General features: G+C 44.0%; 1 protein-coding gene across 7 annotated transcripts in view; it reads right to left on the minus strand.

Annotated features, from left to right (window-relative positions):
* Positions 1-131: 131 nt before the first annotated feature.
* ALS2CL (ALS2 C-terminal like) overlaps positions 132-15,547 on the minus strand; it is a 48,403-nt gene continuing 32,987 nt past the window's right edge. For all 7 annotated transcript variants that reach the window (XM_069778385.1, XM_069778381.1, XM_069778380.1 and 4 more), the window contains 14 exons: positions 14,524-14,682; positions 14,121-14,232; positions 12,523-12,600; positions 10,895-11,022; positions 9,445-9,618; positions 8,814-8,907; positions 8,070-8,227; positions 6,523-6,591; positions 5,538-5,711; positions 4,633-4,675; positions 4,132-4,193; positions 2,892-3,041; positions 1,775-1,871; positions 132-1,488 (listed from right to left, as the gene is read on the minus strand). In XM_069778385.1, the coding sequence (XP_069634486.1) occupies positions 1,417-1,488; positions 1,775-1,871; positions 2,892-3,041; positions 4,132-4,193; positions 4,633-4,675; positions 5,538-5,711; positions 6,523-6,591; positions 8,070-8,227; positions 8,814-8,907; positions 9,445-9,618; positions 10,895-11,022; positions 12,523-12,600; positions 14,121-14,232; positions 14,524-14,682 (1,570 nt within the window). In that variant the 3' untranslated portion in view covers positions 132-1,416. The remainder of the gene's footprint in view (positions 1,489-1,774; positions 1,872-2,891; positions 3,042-4,131; positions 4,194-4,632; positions 4,676-5,537; positions 5,712-6,522; positions 6,592-8,069; positions 8,228-8,813; positions 8,908-9,444; positions 9,619-10,894; positions 11,023-12,522; positions 12,601-14,120; positions 14,233-14,523; positions 14,683-15,547) is intronic.

A 15,547-nucleotide genomic window follows, 5' to 3' on the forward strand; every position in this document is an offset into this window, starting at 1 on the left:
ATTCTCCGTTCCCACAAGTGATCAAGGCGGTAAGGGAGCCACTTATTTTCTACAGTTAAATAAAGGAAAGCAAATGTTCAAATGCCTGAAGACAGCAGCAAGATTGGAATAAAAATTACACAAGCCTGGAATCTTTTAAAAATTAAACAGCTTTATTTAAATACAAAGTTACTGTAAAACATACGTTAGGATACTCTCATACCAATATATTAACTGTTGTAATCAGTGTACTATTTATTAAAGCATAATACTTGTGATAAACAGGAGGAAACAGCCTGTAGAGTTTTGTTTTGTTTTTCTGAAGTCACAGACCTGGACAATTTAAAGACTGTAATTTAAACTGTAAAAAAAAAAAAAAAGGCAGGTTAAAACTAGTTCAAAAGAGCTTTTGCTCTAAATATGCAGCTCAGACATTACTATTTTTGTCTGATAGGAACAGGATACCAAATATCCATTTGCCTTTTATAAAGGCAGCATAAAACCCAGACCAGTTCTAATCTGATTTGCACCCCACTGGTGTCAGTGGGTGATCTGTCAGCACAAAGCTGTGCACTTAGGAAAAAAAAGTCGTTTTGCAGCTTTCTCAGTGCAGAAGGCCAGGTGGTTTTATGTTTTCTCTCCCCAGGATTCGAGACTTCTCACCCCAGGACAATGTATGTCCTTTTAGGCACACACAAACTCCTGCAGAATTACAAAGCAGCACTAGCATGTTCAAGGTGCAAGTGTGATATCCCTGAGATTTAACAGGAGTCCACAGAGTTTAAAGATACACTTGTAAGTATCATCATAAAACAAGGAAGTTAGTCAATAGCAGCTTTACAATGCAATGGAGAGGTACTGAGTTTGGCATAGGTAAGAAGAGGAATGGAAAAACCTTCCTCTTAGGGATGCAGGAAAAGCCACCTCGGTCCAGGAGCAGGTTGTTTAGGAGCACAGAGACAGCCTCTCCTGTCCATGCCACATTTCTGCCAACCAGAAATAGTCCCACCAAACTAGTTCTCGTGGTTTCATTTGACCATAAAATAACCTCTTCTCCCTTCTGTTGGTTCCCCAGTGCAAAAGAAACACGACATCTGAGAGAACAGTCAAACGAGGTTTCAAGGCAGATTGCTGTTTGCAGGAAAGTGAAATAAAACTGCAGGGTAAAAGAAACCTTGGCCACTCTCCACCAAGAGATTCCCAAACACAAGCTGAGGTTGCGTATTAAAGGCTTTTAGCCCACAGCATCCATATATCTGTGCTTTATGAACACAGCTAGTCTAAGAGAAAAGTCAGCAAGAAACCCTCATCTGATAAATAACCATTCTTCCTTTTTTTAAAGGCAGCCAGAACAGCAGTGACATGATTGCTTCTTCATCCAACAGTGTTTGGTCAGGAAAGTGTGGCAGAGAGGGGGCTCCCTTTGGGTCCTCGGGCTCAGGAGCTGTGAGTAACGTGGCAGTTCTCTCTTTGGTGGAGTCTTATCCTCCGTATGTGTTCGTAGCATGACTGGGCAAAGAACAGAGCAATACATTAAGGAGAAGTTTTGGAACTTTGGGCCAAAATCTGGTCTCTTGTACGCAAAGTGAAGCTATACTGCCCCCAAAGGCAGGATTCGATCTACACATTATAAATGAACAATAAGCATATTCTTTAGACTAGAAGGAAAATAACCTCCTGTGCTAGGCATATAAACAGCCCTCTAAAATTAAATGAGAGTAAAGCACATCAGTATCTACTATTCAAGAAAGGCTACTGCAGCTTGCAACTGTCACTGTTGGAAACATTTCCTTACCTCCAGTGCTGTCAACAGAAAGTCGTACAGTCCTCCTCGATTGGTGGGCTCCATCAAGTCTCTGATCAGATGGATTTCAGCTCCCAGGTGCTGTATTCTAGGAAAAAAAAAAAAAAAGTCACAACTAGAACAAATCTCCTGGCACTGGTGTTTGTGGGTGTGTGTTTGAAATCAGATTATGGAGAAGAGGCACAGATCTGGAAATCCATTGCTGATTCCTTGTGCATTACTTTGATCATCTGGAGGCTGAGTCCTTGAGGTATCCAGCATGACTGGATCTCAGCGAAGATGCTCAATCATGAGAAAATTTAAACTCCTCCATTTTTCACAGTCTTTCTTACTCCCCTCTCTCATCCACAGTTGAGAAAGCTGCCTAGCAAACAAACCTGTATCATCCAACATGACTGCAGGGGAAAAAAAAAAAAAAAAAAAAAAAAATCTTCTGGATTTCATGGCCCCAAGTTTAAACATTTCACCCTTTTTTGGAAACCAGGCATATCCAGGAAGTCAGCCAAGGATTTTGACTCACATTTGCCAAGAAAAAAAATGTACAGTTTCATTCTACTGGATGTAAGCAGGTTCCTGCAGTTACAGTGAAAGCACCACAGACAGAGCCTCTTTGGCAGAAATGTGTTACGTTTACAGTCATTCCTACACAGGAAAAGTCTAATTACTAGATGGTCAGTGTTCAAGACTTTCCTAGTCTCCAAACTGAATCACAGTGCCCCATTGAGAACAGAAAATAGAAGATGTGCAATATCTAGGCGATGCCTTGGAGGCATCAACAATCGGCCTTCAAAGGCTTCGTGTTCCTGTCTTCTACAGTAACCTGAGATGCAGGCAGGACCACGTTTCCCATGACAACCCTGAATTATCCTCTCGGGTAAGAGATGGACACTCAGGAAGTCTCTAGCCACTTTATATCATGGCCAACACCACCACACCACAGCTGGCAGACAGTAGCACACAGAAACCCCAATACAGCTCAGGAAAAAGCACGTTAAAACACAAACTCCAGTTTTTCATTTAAACTATCTGGCTGGGAAACGTGCCTGTCCTTTCTCCATTTGAGGTATCACACAGCAACAGGCTTGGGAAATGAAAAGCTTCCACTTACTTTGCTCGGGATACAACATACATCAGTAGGGGTAACAGGTCATCCATGGGGAGCTTGTAGTCTTTGTCTACCACCCGGGACACTGTGCTCTCTATCTCTTCATAGGTCTTCTGGAGGATCACCAGCTTTTCCCGGGGATCCACTGTAGTGCTGTCAGTATGAAAACAGCCATGTCAAAGATGCTTCCACTACACAGCTAAAGTGATAAAGCAGCAGAACTAAAAAAAAAAAAAAAAAAAAATCAGAGCAGACTGTCATGCTACAAAAAAAGTCCTTCAATCTTCTCAAATGGCTGCACCAAAAAGAAGGCAACAAGGTTGTGCCAAGAGGCATCACCAGGGTGTAACGTCATCCAGATGGACCTTAAGTCTTCCCAAGTCCTGGGTATGACCTGCTCACCCTAGTGTCAGTCTTTCATTTTAGACAGGACTAACCTGAGTCACAGTCCCTCAAATAAAAACTAAAGAGCATGGGATGAATCACTTTGGGCAGTTCTATCAAGGGACTAATATAGTTGTCATATCTGTAAGGTTGGTTCTTCTGCCCATAACAACGGCCGTAACATCTGGCAAAGGTCCACGTAGGCTGTGCTGCCTTCCCCAGAAGAGAAGTCACGTTGGCTTTCATAGGGAGGCTCCCACCAGGACTAGTGTACTTAGGGACCTGAGAGCTCCTGTCTGATGGATCCCACAACACTTCCCTGCTCCCCTTTAACTTCCTTCCCACTCATCACTGCAGTACCATCCCCTAGGCTGGACTTCAAGCCAATAAATCAAGCTGAGCTTCTTAAATTGAGCTCTGCTTTGCTACATTAACATCTTGGGATGCCACACTGGATGTATAACCCTCGTGAACTCCATGTGTCCAGAGAAATGGGCTCTGTCATGACTAGGCAGTCACAGCCAGGCCCAATTTGCTATGCACACTGACATGAGTGAACTCCATTTCATCAAAGTCAGATTTTTTGTAGGAATATCTCCGCAAAATTAAGGGGAGAGATTAGCCAGGGGAGGGTTGCATTTAAACACAATTTATATTGTCTTGATATTTGGGGGGTGGGGGGAAGAATTCTATAGAAGTTACTTTTTCATTTAAACAGAAATAATAACACAACCAACTTTTCTTTAAATAATCTCGCAGGCTGACCCAGAAATGCTTTTGTAAACAGTTGTAAATTTTGGCATTTCCCAGAAAGAGAAAATCCCTGGTTGTCGGTCGGAGGTTATGGACAGTGACTTACATCAGCTTCTGCAAACACTCTGTGGCAGACAGGAAACACTTGTCTTTGATAAGGGACTGCCTCTGGAGGGGAGACAAAGAAAGAGTTGTGTCTCTGTAAGAGCATCTCTGCGAGAGCCACCACATAGCTCCTCAGCACTGGACCCAAAATAAGCATGTTTGCTGCTGCCCATAAAAGAGGGCAAAAGAAAGCTGTTGTAGACAGTGCCACTCTGAACACGCTTGGATGTCTACAGTGCCACTCTGAACACTGATTTCTTCGAAACACCATCGAGCAGAGCATTACAAAGCAATCCTATGCAGAGCTCATATTCCCATCCATGGAAATTCACATGCAATAGCTACAGATCATGACTAATCAACATGTCACGTAGCTCTGATTTCTGAGTACAGTCTGCCCTGTGGTTACTTAGGTGAAGCTCCATCATTAGCTAGCACCGACACACAGCCCCAATGTCATCTCACAAACACACCAAAGCTAGCTCTTAGCGTTATTTCTTACCTGGTTGGTTGTCAGGGTGAGATCTTTCAGAGGCCAGAGGTGTCTGAAAGGAGATTACAGGGAAGATTTAGAAGGCAGATGTCCATGTCTTAACTCCACCCTAAGTCAGTTTTGACTGTTTTTATCTCCTCATTCAAGGTGATGCTGAAGTCTTGTAGGTGCATGAGGCTGAGTTTGCTCCTGTTGTTACACTGCTACAGCAAGAATTAATAGCTTAGACTCATTAACCTGAGTGTAGGGTTCATTTTACTCACAGCTCCTCCTGTAATAATCAATGGAGAGTTTTGGCACTTTCAGATTCCATTCCTCTCACTGAGTCTAGACTGAATCAAATCGCTAAATTGAGACCCTGGGTCTCCTGCTACCCTGCTTAAGTCCTTGAGCTGTGGATGATGCTGCGTTAGAAGAGCTCACATGCCTCTTGAGTCTGAGTCACTGGTCCTCACATATCACTTCCAGAGATGTATCTAGCTGCAGGAATGGATGAAGGAAACATCTGGCTCCACAGCCTTTCCCAGTCTTGAGACTGTGTGCTTGCATAGTTACAGCAGATACCATTGGAGGGACTATGGCCCTTTTATAAACTCTGTCTGACTGGTCCTGTGTTGGAGCAAACCATTTCTTTGGCGAGTTAGAAAAGGAGATTTTTGCTACACAAAAATGAAAATTAGTATAGATAATAGCAGCTTTCCACTAGTCAATCTTGTCCTTCCAGACAGTATTGCAGGCACTCCACAACAGGACTGCCTCTGGCAGCCTAGGGAGAAATTCAGTGCTACAGCCAACGATGCACCCACGAACAGGTTATATGTCCTTTCCTCCTGTGCCATCAGAGCTTTCCCTGGCTGCCACCTTCCCAGCTGGTATCATGGGGTTGCATCCTGGGCTGAAAAAATGTCACTTACTTCTGCACATCCAGAAACTCTAGCAGCTTGATGTCAGGAAATAGACTTAGGTCCATGATCCCTTGGCAGTAGAGGTCATCTTCTCTTTCATGATAGAGCATGTAGAGCATGAAAAGCTCAGGGTAGAAGCAGGGCAAAATCAGCGGCAGGACCACATTGCATGCCTTCTGGTCACTATGGCAGAGAAAAGCAAAGCAGAGTCCTACAGTGACGCCTGGAACCTGGATATTACCAAGAGCCACACAGCACACAGCAGAAGAAGCAGCTTCTGAGACTGCAAGGTGTTCTCCTGGTTCCCCCCTCCTTCCTCTACCTTCGAGTTCAATGTCACAGTTGGACAGGAGTGACCTATATAACACTCTCCTGCGTGTGCCCACAAGCTGAAGATGCAAGTGCATCTTATGCTGTAGGACAGGACAGGGTACTGTTTCTCCACAAGACCTCCTTGGTCACTGGGAGAAACCTGGAGCACCAGAGACCTATCTCCAGCTGTTCTTTCTGAGCTGTTTCAGTAGAGCACTTGCTATTTCTTAAGGGACAAAGACCAAATAAATTCAGATAAAGCCCTTTTCCAGCTGCTTACCATTCCACCAACCTCTTGGCTTCATTCGGCACACTGGGGATGGCTGCAGATTACAGCAAAGAGAAATCCAGACCAGATGGGGACAGCTGAAGAAAGGTGCTTCTTCCCACTCCCAAAACGCCTAAACCTGGGTGTCCCACAATTGTTCCTACCTTCTTACTCTAGGAACATCATGTTTTCTACCTCCTCTGCCACACTTCCCACACTGTACTCCCTATTTCCAATTAGAAGTTGCTCTCATGCTTCAAGAAGAACTATGGAAAGCTTTACACTCAGAGAGAAGTGTGGGCAGTAAACCTGACTCAAATGGACAAATACAATCTGTTCAGCACTTAATATATTTTAGAAGACACCCCAGATGTCCAAGCAGCTTAAAATTAAACAACCAGTGGTGAGACATACCTTGTATCTCCATCCATACACTTTGCAGGCAGTTGGCCTTTCTGTTCCAGTGCCAGATGGAGCAAACCCCTAGAAGAAGAGCAGAACCAAGCTTTAGTTCCATCCCTCCTTTTTTTAAGGGTAATTTGTTATTCACAAGTGAGGAGCTCAGCTGTCCCAGCATCAAGTGGGGTATTAGTAAAGCTCTCTGTAATCCTCGCAGTGTTTCGGTATTCAAGTTTCAGTATTTGAGGGCTTTCTCCCCTACCACCAGAAGCCACCAGGAATGAGTGTTTCAAAATTCTCCATAGCTCCTGAAGAGTAGGGTGGTCAGTCTGGAGATCCTAACTGCGGTCTGCACTGAGCACCATCTCCTTGTACTCCCACTCAAGGGACATGAGGTTTCAGGATCTGTCATACCAACCAATTCTCTAATCCATCTATAAACATTAGAGGAAGTTCATACTCTGGAAAAGTAGCTTGGGTTTGTCTTGGTATTGCCAGGCCAAAACATCATCATCTTAAATGGGCATTACGGAGAGGTTGCCTTTTTTTGGTGTAGAAGTATCAGCCTAGGAAACTTAGCCAGGGGCACAGCAGAGCAAGGTGGGTCTCCCTCCCCACACTGTATCCGAAGGGTCTTGAGACATGAAGCAAGCTTTCCAAGGTATGCACTGAGCCCAGAAGCACCTTTACGTGAACCAATGCTCAAGTTGTGAGCCCTGTTGTACTGTTCATGAACACAGCTTAGATGAACTGAATCAAATCTGACTTGTTCCCATCAGCTGTGCTGCTGTTCTCAGACTGCTTCGGGACAGACAGCCCCTCGTCACAGAGCTGGCAGCCTTCCTCAAGCACACAAGGTTACACAGATAACAACAGAGCTTTTATCCAACCATTCATTTTTAAGGCAATACCACCCCGAGTGCAGCTAGAGGCAGAGTTCCCCACCTCTGCCTACTATGGCATTTCTTGTATCTTCTCCTAAAAGATATTCAAACAGCAATAGGACCCCAATCATGCCTTTGATCCAGTCCCTAATGACCCATGGGCACAACCACACAACTGAACCACCTCATTTTAGAGTCGCTACCCACATCAGCCGAGCCTCAACATGCTTACACTGCATGTTCTTAATTCTTGTTGAGTTGAGGCATGTTAAGCTTAAGCTATTTTTCATTCATAGATATCGAACATCACTGTTGTGTGCTCTGATATACTTCGCTGTCCTTGTTACTTAGTGAGGTTTCTTGCTCATATTTCTGCTTATCTAGATGAAATCTTATTATGGGCAGCAGCTCACTGAGCTGCCATAACTCAGTGAGCTTTAGTCACATTAAAGCTCCTGGGTCATGTACTGGGCAATGGGCATAATAAAGGTGTTCTAGGTCCACGTGACCTCAGTTATTGCATATAACTCTGTACATAGCACCACTCAGAGGCAACTCTCCCAAGAAATATGCCATGAAATAAAGCAGCCCTGTCACCTAGAAAAATGATCCCAATGGTCTACTCCACAAGCCCTCTATGCTCATACCCATTGGAAGGACTCGGCGTGCTTGACTTACTGGTAAAACTCCCATATTTTCTTTGCATAGTACTTGACTTCCTCTTGTGCCATAGTCAGCAAGTGTCTGTTGGCCCCAATCCCAGAATATGTTGCCTGAAAAGCTATTGCCAAGGCTTTCAGCAGCTTTCCCAGTGGGTGCAGGGAAGACTTCAATGCCTGCATGACAGAGGAAAATTAAATTTTACAAGTCAGCCCTTGCCATTAGTAGAGGGTAACACTGAAAGGCCACCCAATCTTCTCTTGTCAGCAAAGGAGAACAAGCCTAGAGGTAATCAACTATAATTTTGGCTTATTTTTGCTGCCACAAGCCAATTCTGCTCCCATTATCAGGCAGAAATGTGCTTAGTAGAATTGTTGTTCTGATGAGATTTGCTGTGATATTCAAGAGAGAGAGCAAAGGGTGCTTCAGGGAAAGGCTAGTTGAGTGAAAAACAACCACTGAGAGTGCATGGAAGTTTATTAATAATTTCCAGCAGCTGGTTATTCCCTGACATAGTTTGAGAACCAAGAGTGAAGCTTTATAATCACTTCCTGGCCTGTATAGCTGTACACAAAATGAGTGTCCAAAAAGGACAAATGATAACCTTCTTCTTCACAAGCATAGGTATTCACACCTAATTTAGAGAAAACTCTTGAAGTCACTGGCAATGTTATATATGCTACCAGAAAGCAACAGAAAGTTGCTACGACCTGTGTCCGTGTCTTATGGACAGACAAGGATCATTATGGTTTTAAACTTTACCTTCTCTAAATAACTCTGGAGTGACTCCAGGCCCTGGTGCTGGACAAGATCTTCAAGAATGTCTTCTATCTTCCAGGATACATCCTCAGTCCCCCTGAAAACATGAGAGGTGAGGAAGGAAAACCACACAGTGAAGCACTGGGATAAATCCCAAGTGGTATTGCAGGTAGATTGCAAGGGGGCAATAAGACTCTTAGAACAAATGAATTTTTTCTACACTTTTCAATGGAATTGCCTTCGGCTCCCCTGACAACCAGCCTGGGTTGCATCCTGCACATGCTTGTCTGATCTATTTTAGGTATTCTCTTAAGGGGAGATGAGTTTGCTCTGCATCAGCTGATGATGTCAGGTAGGTTTCCCTCAAATACAAGAGGAGCCAGCGATGACCGGGTCATGTGCAGATGCTTACATTTAATCTAGTGAATCGCATCCAAATTTTCACTTATAAAAATCAGTTTCAACAGCACAACCTTAAATACAGGCTTAAAATTCATCCTCCTGTCTCATAAGCAGGAACAACTGGATAATCCTTGGGTTCATAACTTTAACACATGGCAGACCCTGATGTAAACCACTATCTCTCCACACAAATGGGCTCCTCTGTTGCGACAAGGGCACGTGATACTCATACCTTTGGCAGAAGAGGTACTCCTGAGATTTCCGCAGCTCCTTGCTCGTTTGTATGTGGAACCCTGTGAAAGACTCCTCCGTTTCTTCTTTGCAGCCAGAATGGATGAACTCCAAGAACTGGTCATAGATTCCCTTCCATCTCTTCTCCACTGGGAACTCCTCAAGGCCCAGCTGACTGCAAAACATAACAGGGCATTAGACTTTTCTGCAGCCCTCCTCAATTATTTCAGACTTCACCTTCAAATATGGAAGGTTCTCCAGAATCAGAAATTAACACAAGAACTATGGGAGCAGAGAAGGATGGCAGTCCCTAACTGGTAATTCAACGAAAAGCAACTCAAGTCTATTGTCCTGGCAACAAGGTACTTTAGGTGAAGAAAAATTCCTCATCTTTGGAACATCAATAATCTGAATCTTTGCTGGTGAATTGATCACAGGTGGTCTGTTCCACCTATGGATGTTTCTAAATATAGACTATTTATTTCAACTGAAAGCCAGCAGAAAAGACTGATAGCAAAAAGACAGTTGAGCAACCACCACCAGTAGCTACTGCTGCCTGAAAAGCACAGGGAACGGGAGCTGTTTCTGCAACATAGAAATTCTGATCGACTGGAAATGTTTTGAAGAGGTAAGAAGAGGAAATCGAACTGGATTTTGCAAGAGGAATTCCCCTCAGAGGACAGGTAGCTGTCTTTTCCATTGGGACTCCCTCATTTGGGTTAACCTGGCTGAATCCAGGCGCTCCAGCCTGGCAACCAGAGCATCCCTTTGCAGGGTTCGGCCCTGAGGATAAGAGTCTATACCAAAGGATGTGGCCTGATAGCTTCAGCTCAGTTACTCCTGCCCTGCATTCACACCGTTGCCTGCCAAAGCAGCATCAGCGCCCCGTGAAGCTCTGATCCTGGCTCCCCAGCCTTCCTCCACATAGAGCAGCACCCAATTCAGGCTCCTCAGAGCTTCACGTGCCATGCTTCACTTCGTGATTTTTGGTAGCTTTCCTACCTCTACAATATCAGCTGGTAATATTCATGTAGTAGCACAGAGGAAAAGGAAAGGAGCGAGTGATGCATTTTAGCAGCCCAGCTTTGCCTTTGTAGCTTCAGACCCATCTGTGTGTATACACAGAAATGCGTGTGTGCGTGCACGCACATGCACAAATCGCTGAAAATGTTAAGCCTCCAAAACTTGCTCCAGTCTGAGGGTGGGAGTATCTCTGGGTGGATGCTGGCAGGAGGGGAGCTGAACATCTGTTTTCTGCTTCCTATGTGGCATTAACATTAAATGACAAATTGTGCTCTCCTTTTCTCCTTCTTTCCTTGCATATAAACCAGTTTTTAAGATCAACTCGTTCAGGCAAGGACTGCCTTGATCCCTGTAGGGATTGATCCCATACTCCCCTAGGTAGGGTCAAAATACAAGCCATGACCCGCCAGTCAACTCTTATTGCTCACGCTTTGGTTATCCTGTCATCCAGCTGCTCGTTTGATGTGTTCAGGGTGCCGTGCATCTGAAGACCTTGGCCTGATTTGTTAGTAAAGGTTCCCTCCAAAATGAAGCCATTGGCAAATGACAGCTTTCCCTGCAATGGAGAAATAAAGGGTTATTCTGCCAAGATCTCATTAGAGAGAGGAAACAAGCTGGACCGAGATCTCAAATTCTCTTTTCAACAGAGCCAGCTCCTGAAACAGCGACTAAGAACATCTTCCAGCACGGAGGTGCACATTTCCAGCATCCAAAGCAATAGAGTCATTAAGGTGACAGTCACTGGAGAAAACATGTCCTTGCTACTGAATGACACACATAGGATTCTGGAGGGGAAAAACCGCCACAACCGCAGAGTAAAACATTTGCATTATGCTTTACAAATACCCAATATCCTCTCTGACTTATAAAATTGTCTGGCTTAAATTTGACAACAGTTTTTTCTAACCTAGAGTGAACACATGAAACTTCAATTTCTCCTCTGTTTTTCCTCTGCTTGTTAAAACCACAAGCAAGTTTGGCCTCGCAGGTAAGGAGAATCACATGATATTCACCATGAATGCTTTCAAGATGTTTGCTGCTACCAAGAAAAACCTTAAAGTCTCTGAGGCAAATAAAGACATGCAGTAGCTTGACTCAAACTTAGAAGTTTTAATTAAATCAAATGGAAAGCCAAACAATATCATAACTAGTCTGGCTTTGAATACCAGCCTGAAATCCTCATTGCTAATAGCAGGACGCACTCCATCTTTAGATAAAGAACAGATTTTTCTGGACTAACCACTAAAACTAAACATTAATTTTGGAGGAAGCAGTATCTAAGCACTATAATCAGTCTCTGCAAAAATCCACCCCGACTCTTATGGCTGAAGAAGATGATAACAAACTCTTCCTCCCATGACAAGACAGTAAATGACAGGGCTCATTTGCAGTCATTACCAAGTGTCTATTTTGACATCCACTCAGTCTGATATAACCGCAGACTTCCTGTCAGACTCATCACAGATTTCTGTAACAAGCCGGAGGACTAGTTTTCCCTGCAACAGAGCACTTTACGAACACTTTGAGCAGATATTTCTGTTAAAGATCAACCGCAAAATGTCGAACGTGTCAGTGCAGTGTCCAGATTGCAAAATTAAGCTTCCAAGATCCCTCAGCTATGTTAACACTTGGTTACGTTAGCGTAGTGCTGGTACTGTAACTCCGTTTGGTTTACACATCATTTCCTGTGTTCCCAACCACTACAAAAGCTAAAACATTTGTTCTAAGAATACAAAAGCATCCCAACTGTAGCTTCAATGCACAGCCAAAAATGCCCCACAAAAGCCAAAAACTCTAAAACCTTCAATATAAACAAAACCATAAAAATCAAAACAATGCACAAAGCCCCCAGCTACTCGAAGTCTCTTGGCTGCAGCCTTCCTTTTCTGAATGAGACTGGTAATAGAAAAAAAATAATCGAAAAAACAGGAAAATGTTATTTTCTGGGGAACTGGGGAAAATGGAGCAGGAGGGTATGAACTTTGAAGATTAATCCATCGTCCCCTTTGGAAAGCAAGCAACTGTATAGAAAGGCTAAGATGAAGGAAGTGCTCACCTTTCCAACAAATGTTAGATCTTCTGTGAAGTTCCCTTCGTAGACAGAGTCATCTTCCAAGAGCAGAATCCCAGAACCCTTCATTTGAAAGAAGAAGTAGTGAATGCATGACATAAACTTCCTATCTGCTCAAATTCATCTAGAAACAGCCACTGGCTTGGACTATTTATGGGCTGCAGATTCCGAGAACCCTTTTGAAAGCCCAACATATCATTGCAATGCTCAAGAGAGAAGCAAGGACGTGCTCTAGAGATAACCCATTAGGCATCACTGCACGGAGAAGTCCTGCATAGTCAGGAGGTTTTAAACAACAGTACTATTGCATTCATTTCCCTAGAAGAAGAAAAAAAAAATAAAAGGCAGGCTCCTGTTCTAAGAAAGGTCGCCAAAAATTGCCATAGGGGTCAAACTTGTGGTCCTCCCAATCCTATGACCTTTAGGTGATGGTAGCCAATTGTGTCATTCTTTGCAAGATGATTAAGTGAAAAGAGGAAGGCAGTTGCTATGTAGAATTAGCTTTGTCCCTTGCTGTGCAGTCAACGGGGCTTTAATGAGCAGCTCCTAAGCATTCATTAAATAACTCATTCCATTACCTCCCAACTCCCACGGCTGCTTACAGTAGCACAGATTTCAGGGAAGGAACACCAAGATGCAGAACAGATACAAGATAATTTATACCAATGGGGAAAGATTCTCCTTGTTGGGGCTTAGCCCACGCTTTGGGCCTGAAGGTTTATATGTACCCGTACCAGCCAGAAAATGTGGTCACTTTTAGAGCTGTAACACATTTTCCGCTGGAATGGTTTTCTTGATGGAAAGTGCCCTTTCTGGCAAAAATAAAAGGTTTCCAAGGGAAGCTTCTTGGCCATACCAATTTTCCACTAGGAAAACTGAAGTGACTGCTCCCCACCCGGAAGCCTTGTGAAGTTAAAGGAGCCTTTGGCAGCTGGCAAACCAAAAGACAGCTTTATTTTGGTTCCCTGCAGATGGAGAATTTATGGAAAGCCCTTCCGACAAAGTTTCCATGCTAAACATTTTGTCCTAATTTGGTGAGTGGGGAAGGGGTTGTTTGTTTTTTTAAGCGCGTATTTTTCATGAGAAGAAATGCTTTTATTTCCAAGCCAGCTCTAGTGATGCCAATTCCTTTTGCTTTCCCCACCAACTTCTAAACTTTCAATGAACCGGACAGCCAACTTGTCATAGGTAAGCTCACATTGGAAAGGTAAAGACTTAATGATCTCTAAGATAGATGTAGTATGATATAAAACTGTGCAGCACTTCACGTATGAGTTCTGTTCTATAATTGTGACCTGATGGTCAGTCAAACAGCCAGACCTATAAGGTGTCTTAGCATGAGCAAGGAGAAGTGACAGTCTCACATCTAGTTCCTACCTGCACCTCAGGAAGGTGATAAGAAACAAGACCTAATCTAGGCCTTGTTCTTCAAAAACATTGTTATGGTAAAATACCAATGCTTAAGTTTTCTTGCTTTCTATTTTCCCTCAAAGATTAATTATGAAGTGAAATCTTAATCTTGCCCTTGATGGGCAATTCCACATCCCACTGATCTAGAGAATCCACTGAAAATGTGTACTCACCACCATTTTATCAGCATGAAATGTCCTTTGATAGCAGACACCTGACTGGGTTACTACAATGCCTTGTCCATGTTTGTGATCGTCGAGCCATGTCCCTATGTATCTCTCCCCTCTGGAATGCAGTAGAAAACAAATTATGGTTTTTTCCCTGTTTTCTTAGTTCTTCGTCAATTTGATGTATCAGTTACTGAGGCAAGTTTTACCTGATATAATGCTCCATGCAGCACAAGTGCCAGATATACTGCACAAACTCAACTCATATAATGCTTTCCGAGGAGTTCAAGCCTTATAGCAGGGGTTGAACACATCCCCCCTTCATCCCCAAGTCTCCCCATCAAAACATGAGGCTTTACCGCTGCCAACAGAGGCACCGAAAGCCAGCTCTGATCCGTACCACCTTTACCTATCTTTGTCTTCCCAGACTCCATATCCATTCTTCTTGTCATTTTCCCACTGTCCTGTGTATTTAAATGGATGCTCAGCTGAGAACTTCTCCAATATCCCAAACCCTTGACGCACGTTGTCTTTAAAGTAACCTTTGTAGACCATATCATTCCCATACCTGCAGGGAGACAGACAGACAGAATTTAAGACTGTGACTGATAGCTACTATTGGAGTAGAAGGCCAGGTAAGCGAGTAGATTAGGTTCATCTGCCTGCTAAATATTTCAAATATTTGACTGATAGCTCTGAAGCCGGTAGTTGGTCACTATTAGGAATGGGCATCGCCCAAGCTAGGCACTCCACAGTTAGCTTTCAACATTATCCAAGGACACAGCATTTAGGCTTGGACTTGTCCTGGGAGAGGCCACTCAGTCCTTGGCCTCCCAACAGCTGTGACGCAGTGACCACTGGCTAATCCAGAGTAGGATTAGATCAGATCAAGCAAGAAGCCAGATTTACCTTCACCTTTCTGTGCTCGCCAACCAGCCCTTCTCCTGGGCTCATCCCCCTGAGAAGAGCTCCCCTTAGCTCTGTCCATGCTGGCCAGCAGATCTCCACTGCTACACTGCTTACGCTAAGGAGAGTTGTCACCTCTAGTTATCGGCGCGCTCTCACATTTGACACCAAAGACACTAGCACAACACTACTCAGTTGGCGCCAAGTTCCCTCGAGATTTCTGCATGTCCTGTACCCTGAGTTTAATTCATAAATAAGGAGCAGAACATGCAGTTTGTAGGAAGGAAGGTGGCCTACCCCATAGGAAGCAGCTGGAAAGCTGGGCTGTGTGCTTTCCTCTGCCACAGTTGGCTCAGTGAAAGCCGGGGCAAGTGTGTGCAGGAGCAACAGGCAGTCCAGTCTTCGCATTGGCCAACCCACTTGGCTACAAGCCACCTGTGACCTAACCAAAGACGATGCTGTTGCGCTCACTGCTGCATAAACAAAGCAAGCTGGCCCTGTCCACTTAACCCCGTAGGCTGCAAATG

The sequence above is a fragment of the Haliaeetus albicilla genome, chromosome 2, assembly GCF_947461875.1.
Source record: "Haliaeetus albicilla chromosome 2, bHalAlb1.1, whole genome shotgun sequence".
Taxonomy (NCBI): Eukaryota; Metazoa; Chordata; class Aves; order Accipitriformes; family Accipitridae; genus Haliaeetus; species Haliaeetus albicilla.